We start from the raw sequence: 14752 nt of genomic DNA, 5'->3' as shown, positions 1-14752 counted from the left end.
CCACCCCATAGCCAACAAGATGTTTCTAGGACGCAAATCTCAGTCTATCCTGCCGCGTCTGTGACTTCCCATAGAAGGCCTTCTCCTTGTTACCTCCGTCTGGAACACCCCTTCTCCCCTTGTCTTCCCCAGGTGCCACCTTCATGCACAGCTTTCCCAGTTTCCCCACACCATGGGGGTCCCCGCATGCTGTGGCATTGTGCCATCAGGTGCTTACACAAGCCTGACCTCACCTGCATCTATAAGGACTACTTTCTTACTATCAGGCGAAGGCCTTGGGGCCAGGTAGGGAGGGGCACATGGGATGAGATAAGCCCTGCAGACCTGCAGGTCCTGCCTGGGCAGTTTCTGAAGCCAGTGACTCCCCTCAGCTGGATGGCAGGGATTTATCACCAAACATGTTCTCAGAGGAATGGCCCATAGTTGGTCGTTTTACTTGACCTTTGGCTGTTCAGTTGGAAGAAAGGAGATGGTATGGTGGAGACCACGGACTGCAGCACCCAGGGGCTTGGATCCAGCCTCTCTGTCATACTTTGAGCACCTTGGCTTCCTCACTCCTAAGATAGGGGGCCAGTGGCACTGCAGGGTGTGCATGGCTCCTCCTCCTCCTCACACGGGAGCAGGGCGTTGACATAATTTGCAGTTTCTGCTTTGGGAGTCTAGAACAAAGCAGGCCTTTTGAGTGACCTCCTAGAAATGGATTCTTGGTTTTTCTTTGAGATTCAGGCTCTGGTAACTTGGTTTAAGTTGTTCGGGTCATCCCCGTTCTGACTTACAGAAAGGGCCAGGTTGAGCTTCTTACCAGATGTGTAACCTGTACAAATTGCTTGACCTGCCTTGTCCTGTGCGTCCTTGCTGTAGATAGGATTTATAAAATGCCAGGGTGAGCAGTAGGCGACACATGCAGCACAGCACAGCCTTCCCTGGCCTGTTGCTTTGCTGTGCTCCAGTGATGTGGGTGGAACATCATCACCTGCGTTCGTTTTAATGACGGGTATGGTTGGGAGGAGGAAGGGAGGTGGAGGAATATTATAAATGGGCTAATCAGTCTCATTTTCAGGAAGAAAAAAATGTTTATTTTCTGAAAAAGCATTGATGATTGACCCAAAAATACTGATTCAGTGAACACCTCAGAAGATGAGCGAGAGATGCCAGACCCTTACTTAAATGCAAGGTTAGATGATTAGCTCCGTTAGCCAGGATATGTAGGAGGCTAAAAAAAAGTTACAAGCAAGCTGCATAATACAAAAATAATACTTTAATTAAAACTCTATGTTGTGGCTTGGCACCTATAGCACAGTGGTTGCAACACTGGCCACATACACTCAGGCTGGAGGGTTCAAACCCAGCCTGGGCCTGCTAAACAACAATGACAACTGGGGAAAAAAAAATAGCTGGGCGTTGTGGTGCCAGTGGTCCCAGCTACTTGGGAGGCCGAGGCAGGAGAATCGCTTAAGCCCAAGAGTTTGAGGTTGCCATGAGCTGTGACTTCAGGGTACTGGACTGAGGGTGACATAGTGAAACACTGTCTCAAAACAAAAACAAAAACAGCTCTCCATTGTGTGATTCTGGTGACTCCGTTCCTCCTGATGTATAGTACTCACACCTACTTCCTTACTTTGCACTTAGGCTGCATATTTGCCAATTGTAAATCGTTGGCAATTGTAAATTGAAAGTTTCTTTATACCAAGTAATTGCAGAAACCAAATTATAAATATCTTCTCACATTTTTTTGCAGCAAAAAATATTCATATTGGGCTACAGGTGCATTTTAAAGCCCATGTCACCACGTGAGATAGTACCGTCCAGAGTACAGGGGGCGCTTGCAGGCCTGACAGAGATGTCAGGCGGGGCAGACTCAGGAGCAGAGCTGCTCCGCTCCCCAGCCCTGGCAGCTGCGGTACCCTGCCTGCCATCTCCATGGCAGCACTGATGTGACAACCCAGCTGTGGTGCCTCATTGCGGAAGCCACAAAAGGAAAGGGTGGCGGGGAGAGGGAGGAGGTTTCGGCCCAGCTGCTCTCTACTCAGAGTTAAAATGCAGAATGACTTGCATTTGGAAAAACTGTGTCATTTGGTTCAGGCCCTGAAGATTACCCTTCTTGCAGGTCTCACTTTACATTTTAAATGAAGAGCCACAATGTCTCCAGCAGTTAGTGTTCACGTAGCACTCAGCCTGTCCAGAGGAGGGCTTATTGAACAAACCCAAGGAAGACAGACTGGGCCCTCCCCTAGCCTGTTCCCTGGGGAAGGATTACTGCCACACATCATCCTAACAGCATCTGCTCAGGAAAATGGCCAGTTGACAAAGCTTGGCTCACAGAAATCTGGTGGGAAAATTACTAGCCATGGGGTATTTCTGATTTGGGTTATATACAGAAGCTTTTCTTATTGTATTCACAGAAATCAGATTCCAAGTGGTTGAAAAACATATTTAGCTCTGTGGTCATGTAGTTGTTATTTCGTTTGACTTAGTGTTGATAAATTAGAGTAAATTCTTTGCCCAGATGAGCTGAATAAATTCTGCCAGAGCTTATATCTTATTCTGGTTTCACATCAAGTCCTTAGTATGCAGCTCTGTCTCATTGGCAGTCCTAGTAGTGTGAGCCCTACAGAAAGCATGGCGTCCCCTCCACCTCTCCTGGGTTAGTCAGTGGAATTAAATCATTTAACATCCTCTGAGGGGAGCTCAAAGGTGCCATTAGGGACAATCTGCTCCTAGGGTGTTCATAAACCATCTGAGATGTCTGAGAGCTGCCCTCATTTTAATGGGTTTAACTTAACCACTACTGAATTATATCATTTAATCCTCTTTCCCTGCCCCCCCAGATCCTCAGAGCCCTGGGAGTTTTCAGAGTCTGCCCTGCCTGTAGGCATGCAATGTGAGTGTAAACTGAGGAAGGAGATGCAGACCCTTGGGAAGGCCATCTCACACTTCCCTCTCCTTGCACTCTGAGTGCCTAACAAGCTCTGGGGTAGAGGTGGGAGTCCTTAGGACAAGGGGCATCCTGAGCCTTGGTGTGTACTGAGTGGATGAATGAGAGTGTGCTTAGAGAACCAGCCAACTCATCTGGCATCTTTGTTCCCCTCAGGAGGACTGGAATGAAATCAACCCCATTAAGAAGAAAGACCTTCATCACAGCAATGGAGAAGAGAAAGCACAAAGCATGGAGACTCTCCCTCCAGGTACTACCAGGGGACAAGAAACCATTCCCTGTGACCATTCACTGAATGGACTCAACACAGTGCTTAGGGCAAGTGGTCCATGGGGTAGAGGATGGATTTCATAGGCCAGCTAGAGACACTGCCCCAGAGCACTGCTTAGCTGACTTCTGTCAGGCCCACAAGTGGGTGGTAAAATTAATAATGGGAGGTGAAAGAGAAAAATTTGGTGAAAGAGAAAATAGAATAAAATACAAAGTACAGGATGGTGTGTACTAATTTATAAAATTTCTTTTACAGTAGTATTAGGTTCACAGTAAAATTGGGGGGAAGGTACAGAGTTCTCTACTCCACACATACCTAGCCTCCCCCACCATCAACATCCCCCTTCCCCCCAACTATTCCATCATCTGGGTGCACCACAGTTTTTTGTTTGTTTGTTTGTTTTGTTTTTTTGTTTTTTTTTTTAGAGGAGTCTCACTTTATTGCCCTTGGTAGAGTGCTGTAGAGTCACAGCTCACAGCAAGCTCCAGCTCTTGGGTTTAGATCATTCTCTTGCCTTAGCCTCCCGAGTAGCTGGGACTATAGGCGTCTGCCACAACGCCCGGCTATTTTTTTTGTTACAGTTTGGCTGGGCTTGAAACCCCCACCCTTGGTATATGGGGCCGGTGCCCTACTCACTGAGCCACAGGCGCCGCCCTGCACCATAAATTAATCCATTCACCTAGTGAAGAGCATCTTGGTTGCTTCCAAGTTGTGGTAGTTATGAATAAAGATACTATAAACATCCTGTTTCTCACAGACAAGTTTCTGTGTGCATATACGTTTTCAGCTCATTTGGGTAAATACCAAGCAGCATGGTGCTGGGTCATATGGTAAGAGTATGTTGAGTTTTGTGAGAAGCTGCAAAATTGTCTTTCAAAGTGGCTGTACCATTTTGCATTCCCACCAGTAGTAAGTGAGAGTCCCTGATGCTCCATATCCTCACCAGCGTCTGGTGTAGTCAGCGTTTTGCATTTTGGCCGTTCCAGGATGTGTGTGGTGGTATCTCACTGCTGTTTTTAATTTTCAGTTCCCCAATAACACATGATGTTGAGCATCTTTTCATATGCTTATTTGGCATCTCTATATTGCATTTTCTTTGGTGAGACATTCAGGCCTTTTGCCCATTTTTAATTGGGTTGTTCATTTTCTTATTGTTGAGTTTCAAGAGTTGTTTATATATTTAGGATAATAGTCTTTTATCAAATATATTCTGTAAATATTTTCTTCCAGTTGCTGGCATTATCTTCTCACTCTGTTAACAGTTCTGCCTGGTGTGTTTTAATCCTTTTTTTTAGGCACACACACATTAAGGATTGGTTATATCTTCCTAGAGAACTGACTCTTTTATCATTATGCGATAACCTCTGTGTCACTGAAAACGTTCTTTGATCTGAAGTCTGCATGTCAGAAATTAAGATAGCTATTCTCACCTTCTCTCTTTTTTTTTTTTTTTTTTTTGAGACGGAGCCTCAAGCTATCCCCCTGGGTAGAGTGCCATGGCATCACGCTCACAGCAACCTCCAACTCCTAGGCTCAAGCAGGTCTCCTGCCTCAGCCTCTCAAGTAGCTGGGACTACAGGCGCCTGCCACAGCGCCTGGCCAATTTTTGGTTGCAACCATCATTGTTGTTTGGCGGGCCCGGGCTGGGGATTCGAACCCACCACCTTAGGTGTATGTGGCTGGCACCTTAGCCGCTTGAGCCACAGGCGCCGAGCCCTCACCTTCTCTTAATTAGTTTTAGCATGATACATCTTTCTCCATACTTGTAATTTTAATTTATGTGTCTTTTTTATATTTAAAATGAGTTTCTCATAGACAGCATATATAACTGGTCTTGTTTTTTGATCTACTCCGGCAATCTCAGTAGTTTAGTTAGTATATTAGACTATTGATATGTAAAGTATTTATTGACATATTGGGGATTAGTGTTTACCATATTTGTTATTTTCTATTTGTTCCTTTTTCTGTGTTTATACCTTTGTCTTCTATACTTTTTCTGCCTTTTATAGTTTTAATTGAGCATTTTATATTTATTTTCTCTCCTTTCTTAGCTTGTCTATTCTATTTCTTTTATTTTTTAACTCTTTTAGTGGTTGTCTTAGAGTTTGCAATATACATTTACAAAGCTTCTTTCTTTCTTTCTTTTTTTTTTTTTTTGACATAGAGTTTCACTATGTCACCCTCAGTAGAGTGCTGTGGCATCACAGCTCACACCAACTTCAAACTCTTGGGCTTAAGTGATTCTCTTGCCTCAGCCTCCCAAGTAACTGGGACTACAGGTGCCTGCCACAATGCCTGGCTATTTTTTGTTGCAGTTGTCATTGTTTAGCAGGCCTGGGCTGGGTTTGAACCTGCCACCCTTGGTGCATGTGGCTGGCACCATAACCACTGTACTACAGCACTGAGCCAACAAGGCTTCTTTCAAATAACATTATAGTGCTTCACAGGTAGTGCAAGTATCTTATAATGACAAAAATACAGTAGAACCTCTGTAAGTTGACCACCCAAGGGACTGTAACAAACTGGTCAGCATACAGAACTAGGCCTTTTGTATTGATATATACATGTGGTATGTGTCCTGTTTATGAAAATTAGGTCAACTGAAGGAGACAATCAATGTAGGGAAGTGGTTAGCTAGGGAGGGTCACTGTATCCCTGATTCCTCCTGTCATCCGTTACATCATTGCTGTCATTGATTACACTTAGACCTAAGCATAGAAGGATTCATAACCAAATATACTTTTGCTATTATTATTTTAAACAACCTCTTAATAAAATAACTAAGACCAAGAGTGGTTGGCATCTTTATTTTACTTTTCGCTTATTCTTTCTTTAGTGTGCAGCCTTCTTTTGTGAAGATCCAAGTTTCTGACCTACATCCTTTTCCTTCTTTCTAAAGAGCTTCTCATAACATTTCTTGCGAGGCAGGTCTACTGGAAATGAATTCCCTCAATTTTTGTTTGTCCAAGAAAGTTTTTATTTCTCCTTCACTTTTGAAGATAAGTTTTGCAAAGTACAGAGTCCTCGGTGGTGGTTTTCTTCTCACTGTGCTCTCCTCTTGCCTGCGTGGTTTCTGTGGAGCAGTTGGATGGAATTCTAATGTTTGCTCCTCTCTACGTAGCGTTTACCTTTCTCTGGCTTCTCTCGAGGCTGTGTGTTTGGTTTTATATAGTTTGAATATAATATGTTTTAAGTGTACTTCGGGGGGACATTTATACTGCATGGTGTTCTCTGAGCTTCCTGAACATGTGCTTTGGTTTCTGACTTAATTTGGGGAAATTCTTAATTGTTGTTTCCAATATTTCTTCTGTTTCTTTCCCTCTTTCTTTTCCTTTTGGTATTCCCACGATATGTAAGTTACAGTTCATTTGTATTTGCCCCCCAGTTCTTGGGTAGACTGTTGGATTTTTTAAAATCCTTTTTAAATCCTTTTCCTCTTTGCATGTCAGTCTCTATGGTTACATGCTCGGGCTCGGAGAGATTCTTGCCGAGCCATATCTAGTCTGCTAGTGAGCCCATCAGAGGCGTCCTTCATTCTCTGCAGTGTTTCCATCTCTAGCTTTTCCTTTCAATTCTTTCTTAGAATGTCCATTTCTCTGCTTAAATTATCTATCTATCCTTGCATCTGTCTGCTTTTCCCATTTGAGCCTTTAATGTATTATGCATAATCGTTCTGGATTCCTGACCAGACGTTCCTGCCATCTTTGAGACTGCCTCTGACTCATCAGACTGTGTTTTGCCTGTTAGTGTGCCTTGTAATTTCATGTTGAAACAGGGATATGACTGAAAGTATCTGGTAGACAGGCCTCTAGTCGTGAGATGGTCAGTTGTGGGGACAGGGAGAGTTTTCTGTAGACCTCTGATTAGGCCTTGCTCCTGTAGGGAGCTGGATCCCTGGGCTCTGACTTCACAGTATACCTCTGCTCCCCAGGAGACAGGCAGGGGAGGCTGGAGCAGAGTATCCCCCCCCCCCCCAGGTTGAACAGGTGCCAATAAAACCAGTAGTTTAGTCTCAAATTAAATAGTTCTCCTGAGGGCTGGCCTTGTTAATAAGAATGCTCTGGCTAATTTCAGAAAGGTTATTTTCCGTGGTGAAAGGTTACTTCCCCAGTGCTCTCTCTGATAGCCTCATAGAGCTCCTAGAGGCAAAATGCACACAATCTGGGGACCCTCCCATGACTGAGTCACCCTGGAGTTTTATTGCTTAGGTTTGTCCATAGGGAGCCTCCTGTAGTCTCCAGTTACAGTTTGGGTTTTTTTGCCCTCTAGGGAACCCATAGAGGTTTTACAGTGAGTTTCTGCCCCAGTAAACTGTGATTCTTTGATTCACCTTTCTGTTCCATTTGGGGGACACCAGCTTTTGTTTCTCTGACAGATCTAAGATACATCCCTAAGAGGAGTTGGTAATTACTTACGTTGTTCAGTTTTTCACTTTTGTGAGGACCGAGTTGATGACTCTAAGCATTTTACGTGCCAGCCACTAAACAGAAGTGTTTGTGAAGTGTTTGTCCATCCAGGGTCCTCACCGTGGCTGAGCAAGCATCACCCTGGGGAGTGCGAGCCCTTTGCCTGTGCCCTCCCCATTCATCATCCCAGCTGTCCCCAGAGGGAGAGGAGGCTGTGTGTTTGCAGGATGAGTATTAGGCCCGCCTCCCTGTCGCCCTTTCCCTTCCTGGGTGAGTCTTGAAGCACAGTGCTTTCATATGTAAAATAAGCATTACCCACGCAGTTGGGAGTATCTGAATGGAATATTTAGGTAATAAATATTCCTTTATTATAATAATAGGAAGCTGGGCTGTACTTCTATTGTGTGGAGTAATTGAGAGATTGCCTATGGATTGTCTTGTCTTAGGAAAAAGCCCGCGTTCTAATGGGTATTAAGGCATAATGGAGAGAGGGAGGGAGAAGCCCTACTATCCTAGATGGGCCATAAAGAGTCACAGTTTATTTAAAATCATCTCACTGTGTGCACTGACTCTCTTCTTGCTTTCATACCCTTAACTATTACATACAGTTCATTTTCTTATCTTCAAAGAGATAGGAATGTATCGATTTGCTTCTTTTTATGAGTTATTACTAATAATTTTTGATGAATGCACTATGTCCTATTTTGCCAAAGGGCTTTCTCTTTTTTTGTTGAGACCATTCTTCCTACTAAAGTGATTTTTTTCTCTAGAAATTATTTTGTTACAGTTAAAAAATATATTTTTGAGTGGCGCCTGTGGTTCAGTGAGTAAGGTGCTGGCCCCATGTACCAAGGATGGCGGGTTCAAACTGCAACAAAAAATAGCCGGACATTGCTGCAGACACCTAGTCCTAGCTACTCGGGAAGCTGAGGCAGGAGAATCTCCTGGGCCCAGGAGCTGGAGGTCTCTGTGAGCTGTGATGCCATAGCACTCTACCGACGGTGACTAAGTGAGACTCTGTCTCTTAAAAAAAAATAATAGTTATATGTATTATATTTAATAATTATATATATGTTATATATATGATATTTATTTTCCCAAGCATGATGGACATGGTTAGAATTTTATGGTCTGCAAGAAACCATGGCATGGCAGTTTCCAGTGTGTAAGCTGGTTGTCAGGAAGCTCAGTGCTGTAGACAAATGGGTAGGCAGATGCAACCCTTAGTTGAATATTTTTATTCAGAGCCAGATCTAAGAGAGCAGTGATGTTCCAGGGCAGGCTCTTCAACCTTGTGACCACACACACCATGAACACAAGTGTTTTTAGATTATCCCCCGTGTGTATCACAACACTCACCTATGCACACATTGCTGTGTGAATATACTTATACTTTCTTTTTCTTTTTCTTGAGATAATCCCACTCTGTCCTCCTGGGTAGAGTGCTTTAGCCCCCAGGAGTTTGAGGTCACTGTGAGCTATACCACCAAAGCAATCTTCCTGCCTCAGCCTCCCTAGTATCTGGGACTACAGGTACCCACCACAATGCCGGGCTAGTTTTTCTATTTTTAGTAGAAATGGTAGCTCGCTCTTGCATAGGCTGGTCTTTAATTCCTGACCTCAAGCTATCATCCCACCTTAGCCTCGCAGAGTGCTAGGATTATGGGCGTGAACCACAGCCTGACATATTTAAAATCAGCTTTGTAAAGAACAAGGGAGATACTTACTTGTGACAGTTTCCTTTCAAATCTGCCTCCTTTGGAGCCTGTTGCTCTTGGGACTGCTATGGTCAGAACCTCCCACATTATTGTTTAACTTTATTCCTAGTCCCTGTTCACCCCACTTTGGGGTAGAATCTGGAATTTGGGTAAAGTATACCACCCCAGTTATAGTCCTAGCTGGCAGTCATGGATTTGTGACAGGGATGATGGCTTGGGAGCCACAGATGAGGATTAGGATCACCAGTTATATTATTTTTTAGATGCTATCAACGTACTTTCTGGTCTCCCCATGCATTCACAGCCCTCATCCCACACATCCGCTCTCCTGTGGAAGGACTTCCACTTAACTCCACAACCCTGGCTTCTACTTCAGCAGCATTCATTTGAAACCACTGAGTTTTTTTTTTTCAGAGCTGGTTTTCAGAATGTTGTCTTCAAATAAGGTATTTATTGGTTCTTTTTTCGTGTTTTGGAAATCTATCTGATGGAGCTACATCTCATCTTATTTTTTTCCCCTTAGTGTGGATGAAACTCTATGGACTGAAAAATAGGTTTTGTCCTGTGATAGTCCCTGCCGCCCCCTGCTGTCTGGTTTCCTCCTCTGCGTCCCTGACTCAGGCAGGAAAGGCACTTGTCAGAAGGACCTACCTGTTCAGGTGGAGCTGGAAGGGTGACATTCGGGTGACATTTGTGGATGAAGTGCTTGTTAGGGGACTCTCCAATTTTGTCACTGTGGTCTTTTTTTTTTTTTTTTTTGCAGTTTTTGGCCAGGGCTGTGTTTAGACCCGCCACCTCCTGGATGTGGGGCCCGCTCCCTACTCCTTGAGCCACAGGTGCCGCCCGGTCACCGTGGTGTTTTAGAACAGATTTTCTTTTTGACTTTATGAAACCTTAGTATCATTCTCATATTCATTAGTGACCGCCTGTAATGGGCTGAGGCTGGGAGTGTTAGTGGGGAAACCCAAACTCTGTAAATTAATGTAAAGAGGTTTATTCTGAGATGAATGTTTTATGACAGGCCCAGAGCACATGGCCTTAAGAGGTCCTGAGAAAATACACTCATGATAACTGGGTCACAGTTTGGTTTTATACATTCATAGAGGTAGATTTCAGATAAAGACCCATGTCAGTACAGGGGGGTGTACATTGGTTTGGCCCCAAAAGACAGAACGTCTCTTTGGAGAGGCTTGGAGGATTACAGATTATAGGTAGGTTTAAAGATTCTTTAATTTGTAATTGGTTAAAGAAATGAAGCCTTATCTAAAGAGTTAGAATGTTTTTACTTAAAGAAGTCGGGGCGGCTCCTGTAGCTCAGTGGGTAGGGTGCTGGCCCCATATACCTAGGGTGGCAGGTTCAAACCTGGCCCTGGCCAAAATGCAATAAAAAATACCCGGGCATTGTGGTGTGTGCCTGTAGTCCCAGCTGTTCGGTAGACTGAGGCAAGAGAATCGCCTAAACCCAGGAGTTGGAGGTAGCTGTGATGCCACCACACTTTGCCAAGGGCGATGAGGTGAGACTCTGTCTCAAAAAAAAAAAAAAAGAAGAAGAAGAAGTTGTCTGTTAATCAGAGACATTTATCAAAACTCAAGTGATCTGTTGAGTAAATGATGGCCTGCAGGTGTGATTCCAGCTTTGTCTTGCACAGCTTCGGCCTGTTAATGAGATACAAAGGGTATCTCCAAGAAGGGAGGGGCAAGCTGAGGCGCCTGCATCTCTCTTCTCATGGCCACCGGTCCAGGTTGAAGGCATTCCTGGAGTCCCCTTGGTTCAGGCAGCTGAGGGGGGCGGGGGTTAAGATTTTATTTTAGTTCACAGGAGATATGTGGATTCTCTGTGAGGGCCTTCCAAGTCCTGGGCTGTGTCTTCATCACACTCCCCCTCCCCACATTTTCTTACCTGAGATAGTTGCTTTCTCAAAACAGAAGTTGCTGATGTTCGGAGAGGGGGGTGGGGGGAATGAATGAAATACAAATGGCATAATGTGTAATAGAACTTAAATCTAGTGTGTGAATCCCACTGATCCTAACGGGGACTGCTAAGCTTTTCTGCTCCCCACGTGCCGGAAGACAGAAGTGCTGAAGCACCTATGTGATCACGCAGCATTGCAGCAGCATCAAGGAGAGAAACATTCCCTGACCTTTTCTCTTCTAGGTGATTTACTCGATTCTGGCACTGAGCTTTTGTGAAAAATTGTGGTAAAATACATATAACACGAAAGTTATCCTTTTAACCATTTTTAAGCCTTCAGATGAGTGACATTAAGTACATTCACAGTGTTGCACGGCCATTGCCACCTTCCACCTACAGAACTCTTTCCGTATTGCCAACTGTGGTATGAATTGCACCCATGAGATACCAGCGCCACCTCTCAGCCCCTGTCCCTGTAGATTTGAGTGTCCCTCATGTAAGTGGAATCATAACACTTACAATCATAATACAGTGTTTGTGCTGTGTCTGGCTTGCTTCACTTAGCACAATGTTCTGGGTTTATCTGTGTCATAGCAATTGTCAGAATTTCCTTCCTTTTATCTCTGTGAAGCATATGCCCTGTGAGACACATCATCAAGGGCACAGCCAAGTGACACCTGAGGGAGGCTAAGTCCATGGGTGTTGCCAAGACCCAGGCCGCAGGCCCAGTGGTCCTCACACTCGACAGAGGGAAAATAAGCTGTTTCACTTATCCTTAAGGAAGCACCTCTTGAAAAATAAGAAATATGTTTAGTTTAGAAAGTTTAAGAAATTCAAATAAACAATAATAAAATTATATTCACACATCCGGACAGTACTCCCCTCCCCATCCAGTGTTCCTCCAGAGTGTCAGCGAGCTCCCCATGGCTAAGAGGCTCTCCTTCCCTTGGGGGCACTGAGACCTAGCTTGGGGAGGTGTCTGGCCTGCCACATGATTTCTGAGCATCAGCTCCTGGGCATTTGGCCTCTGTCTGCCTGTCCTAAGCTTTATCCCACATTCAAAGTCTAGTCTTTCCATGAATTTATAAAATAATTCCCAAGTTGTCCACAAGGTAACATTTCTGTAGGCTCCCGGGACTCACTGAACCATCTCCTCACAAGCGCCCCTATCCCTGCAAAGCCCCTTGTGCCATCTGGCTCCCTTATGTGGGAGCACCTTCCTCTTGAGGCCTGGTTATTCCTACATGCGAGGCCAGCTGCTTACGCTGAAGTTCTTACACATCCAACCATGGCAGTGTGTCCTGCACAGGTGACACACCACCACCTTCTCGCGTCTGTACAGTTTTAATGGCAGCAGCAGATCCATTGTCATCATCTCATTCAACCTGCTCTGTGTGGTAGGACAGAGAGAGGGTTTCCAGCCTGCATCCTTAGAGATGAACCTTCCTATGTCCATAAGATTCCCATAAAATAGATTCCTAGAAGTGAAGTTGCAGGGTCAATGTCAATGCTTTATTAAAACATTTTTAAAAATATTAATTGCCATTTTGTCTGTCATAGGTAGCCAGTGTTAAAAAACAAATCTTACTTTGTCTTTCTCCCATTCCAACAAGTGAGAAGGCAGAGACCAAGAGCTGAGATCAGTAGCCAGAATGTAGTGGAGCTTTCAAAAAATAGAATGACCTGAAGCTTTCTTAGTAGATACGTCCAGAACCAGGCAGGTAGCCTCCAGCATTCTCTGTAGTTTCACCTCACTCCAGAAACTGTTCCTTTGGTTCCAGGCAGAGGGTTTTCTGGGTTGCTGATAAATGAGAGGTAGTCCAGGTGCCAGGGATTCCAAGGGTGAGGTGGGCAGAAAGCAGCATCCCATGAGGGACACTTGAGCAGAACAGTGAAATAAATCTATGAAACTGATCTTTTAAAGAGTTAACACCATAAGATAGCCATCTTCCCTGAGGAGGATGTGAATGTAGGTACCTGCATTCTACAGAGAGAGGGACCCAGGTTCTCAGAGGCAGAGACCCAGGCCTCGAGGCCAAGGGGACGTGGCTGGCACTGCCACCTGTGAAGGTTCTGGGCAGGTGGGAACCGTGCAGGAGTATGGGGTTGCTTTTTGGTGCTTCAGTGAAGTTTTGCTCACTTAAAAGTGAGTTGTCAGGCATGGTGGAAGGAACATAGGTTTGGAATAAGAAAGACATGAGTCTGAGTTGAGGTTCTGTCATTTTGTAGCAGTGATATATTGGATAAGTGGAACCAGTAGCAATAATACCTTTTGCAGGGTTAGAATATGGTGTGGGCGGGATCTCATAGTAAGTGGCAGACTAGGTGGCCAATGATTAATAGATGGTCCTTCTCTTCTGTCCTTCTGTGTAGTGGCTTTGATTTTGGGTAATAGATTTACTTAGATATTTTGAATACTATTTAGAATGAAAAAGGAGGTTAGGTGAGAACATAAATAACAAGCTAAATTTATTATGGTTAGACCCTGTAACACATAGGAAGAATGGAAAATTTTTATTTAAAATTTAAAGAAGAGGTATATGAAGATTGATGTACAAAGAACTATTAACTTTTAAGACTGGTATTTTTAAGTTATTTTGATAGCACACAGATAATTTTAAGTAAACAAAGAGTATTTCTCCTGATACTCTCTTAGATTTTCTTTTAAATAGCTTTTCATCACTTTGAATTTCCTGTTTATTTCATCCTTAATAATGAATATGTAGGATTCCTTATTTCAGGAGACTGTTTATCACAGGTGAACCACATTTCCCGTCATACCAGATATCCAGTAACAAATAATAAGGCATAATTCGCGAGCCTTTGTAATTGAAATGGATATACTTGTTTGTAATCCTGGCCTTGCCCTGGGCTTCTTTTTCATGGTGTAACATTATGAATCAGGACTTTTTAGAGCAGTAGTTCTTAACCTTCCTAATGCCGCGATGTATTTTCATTGTTACAAAGGGGTCACGACCCACAGGTTGAGAACTGCTGTTTTAGAGGAAGAATATTACGGACCTTTTTCTTTTAAGAACAGTAAAATTATATCCAATTGGAGATCAACCAAGAGGTGAAAATAAATCTGAGAGCCTTATCCTTTGATTTTAAATATACTCTCTCTCTTCCTGACTGCTTTCCCAGAGGTTGCTCTGTTTTGCTGAGGTGGCGTCACACACGCGTAGCCGTCTTTGCTGAGGAGGCTTTGAATGCAGGGTAGAGTGTAAGGTGACACGTGAGCAGAATCCAGAGTCTCCCACAGCCTGAATCTACAGAGACGATGCTCGCCATGTGACACGACCCACGTCCAGAATGCACTTCCTGCTCTGTGTCCCCTTGGGTGGCAGGCACCAGGTCCAGAATGCACTTCCTGCTCTGTGCCCCCGTGGGTGGCAGGCACCTCGTCCAGGGTGCACTTCCTGCTCTGTGTCCCCCGTGGGTGGCAGGCACCAGGTCCAGGGTGCACTTCCTGCTCTGTGTCCCCTGTGGGTGGCAGGCACCAGGTCCAGG

General features: G+C 44.3%; 1 protein-coding gene across 2 annotated transcripts in view; it reads left to right on the top strand.

Moving 5' to 3' along the window:
• The window catches only part of GALNT2 (polypeptide N-acetylgalactosaminyltransferase 2), a 208148-nt gene that overhangs the window by 112040 nt on the left and 81356 nt on the right, over positions 1–14752 (top strand). For both annotated transcript variants that reach the window (XM_023513885.1, XM_012805913.2), the window contains exon 2: positions 3092–3185. In XM_023513885.1, the coding sequence (XP_023369653.1) occupies positions 3092–3185 (94 nt within the window). The remainder of the gene's footprint in view (positions 1–3091; positions 3186–14752) is intronic.

This window comes from Otolemur garnettii, unplaced genomic scaffold, assembly GCF_000181295.1.
Source record: "Otolemur garnettii isolate 467f Iridium unplaced genomic scaffold, OtoGar3 scaffold00045, whole genome shotgun sequence".
Lineage (NCBI taxonomy): Eukaryota > Metazoa > Chordata > Mammalia > Primates > Galagidae > Otolemur > Otolemur garnettii.
The sequence above is the reverse complement of the archived record's forward strand: the minus strand, read 5'-3'. Positions and strand labels throughout refer to the sequence as shown.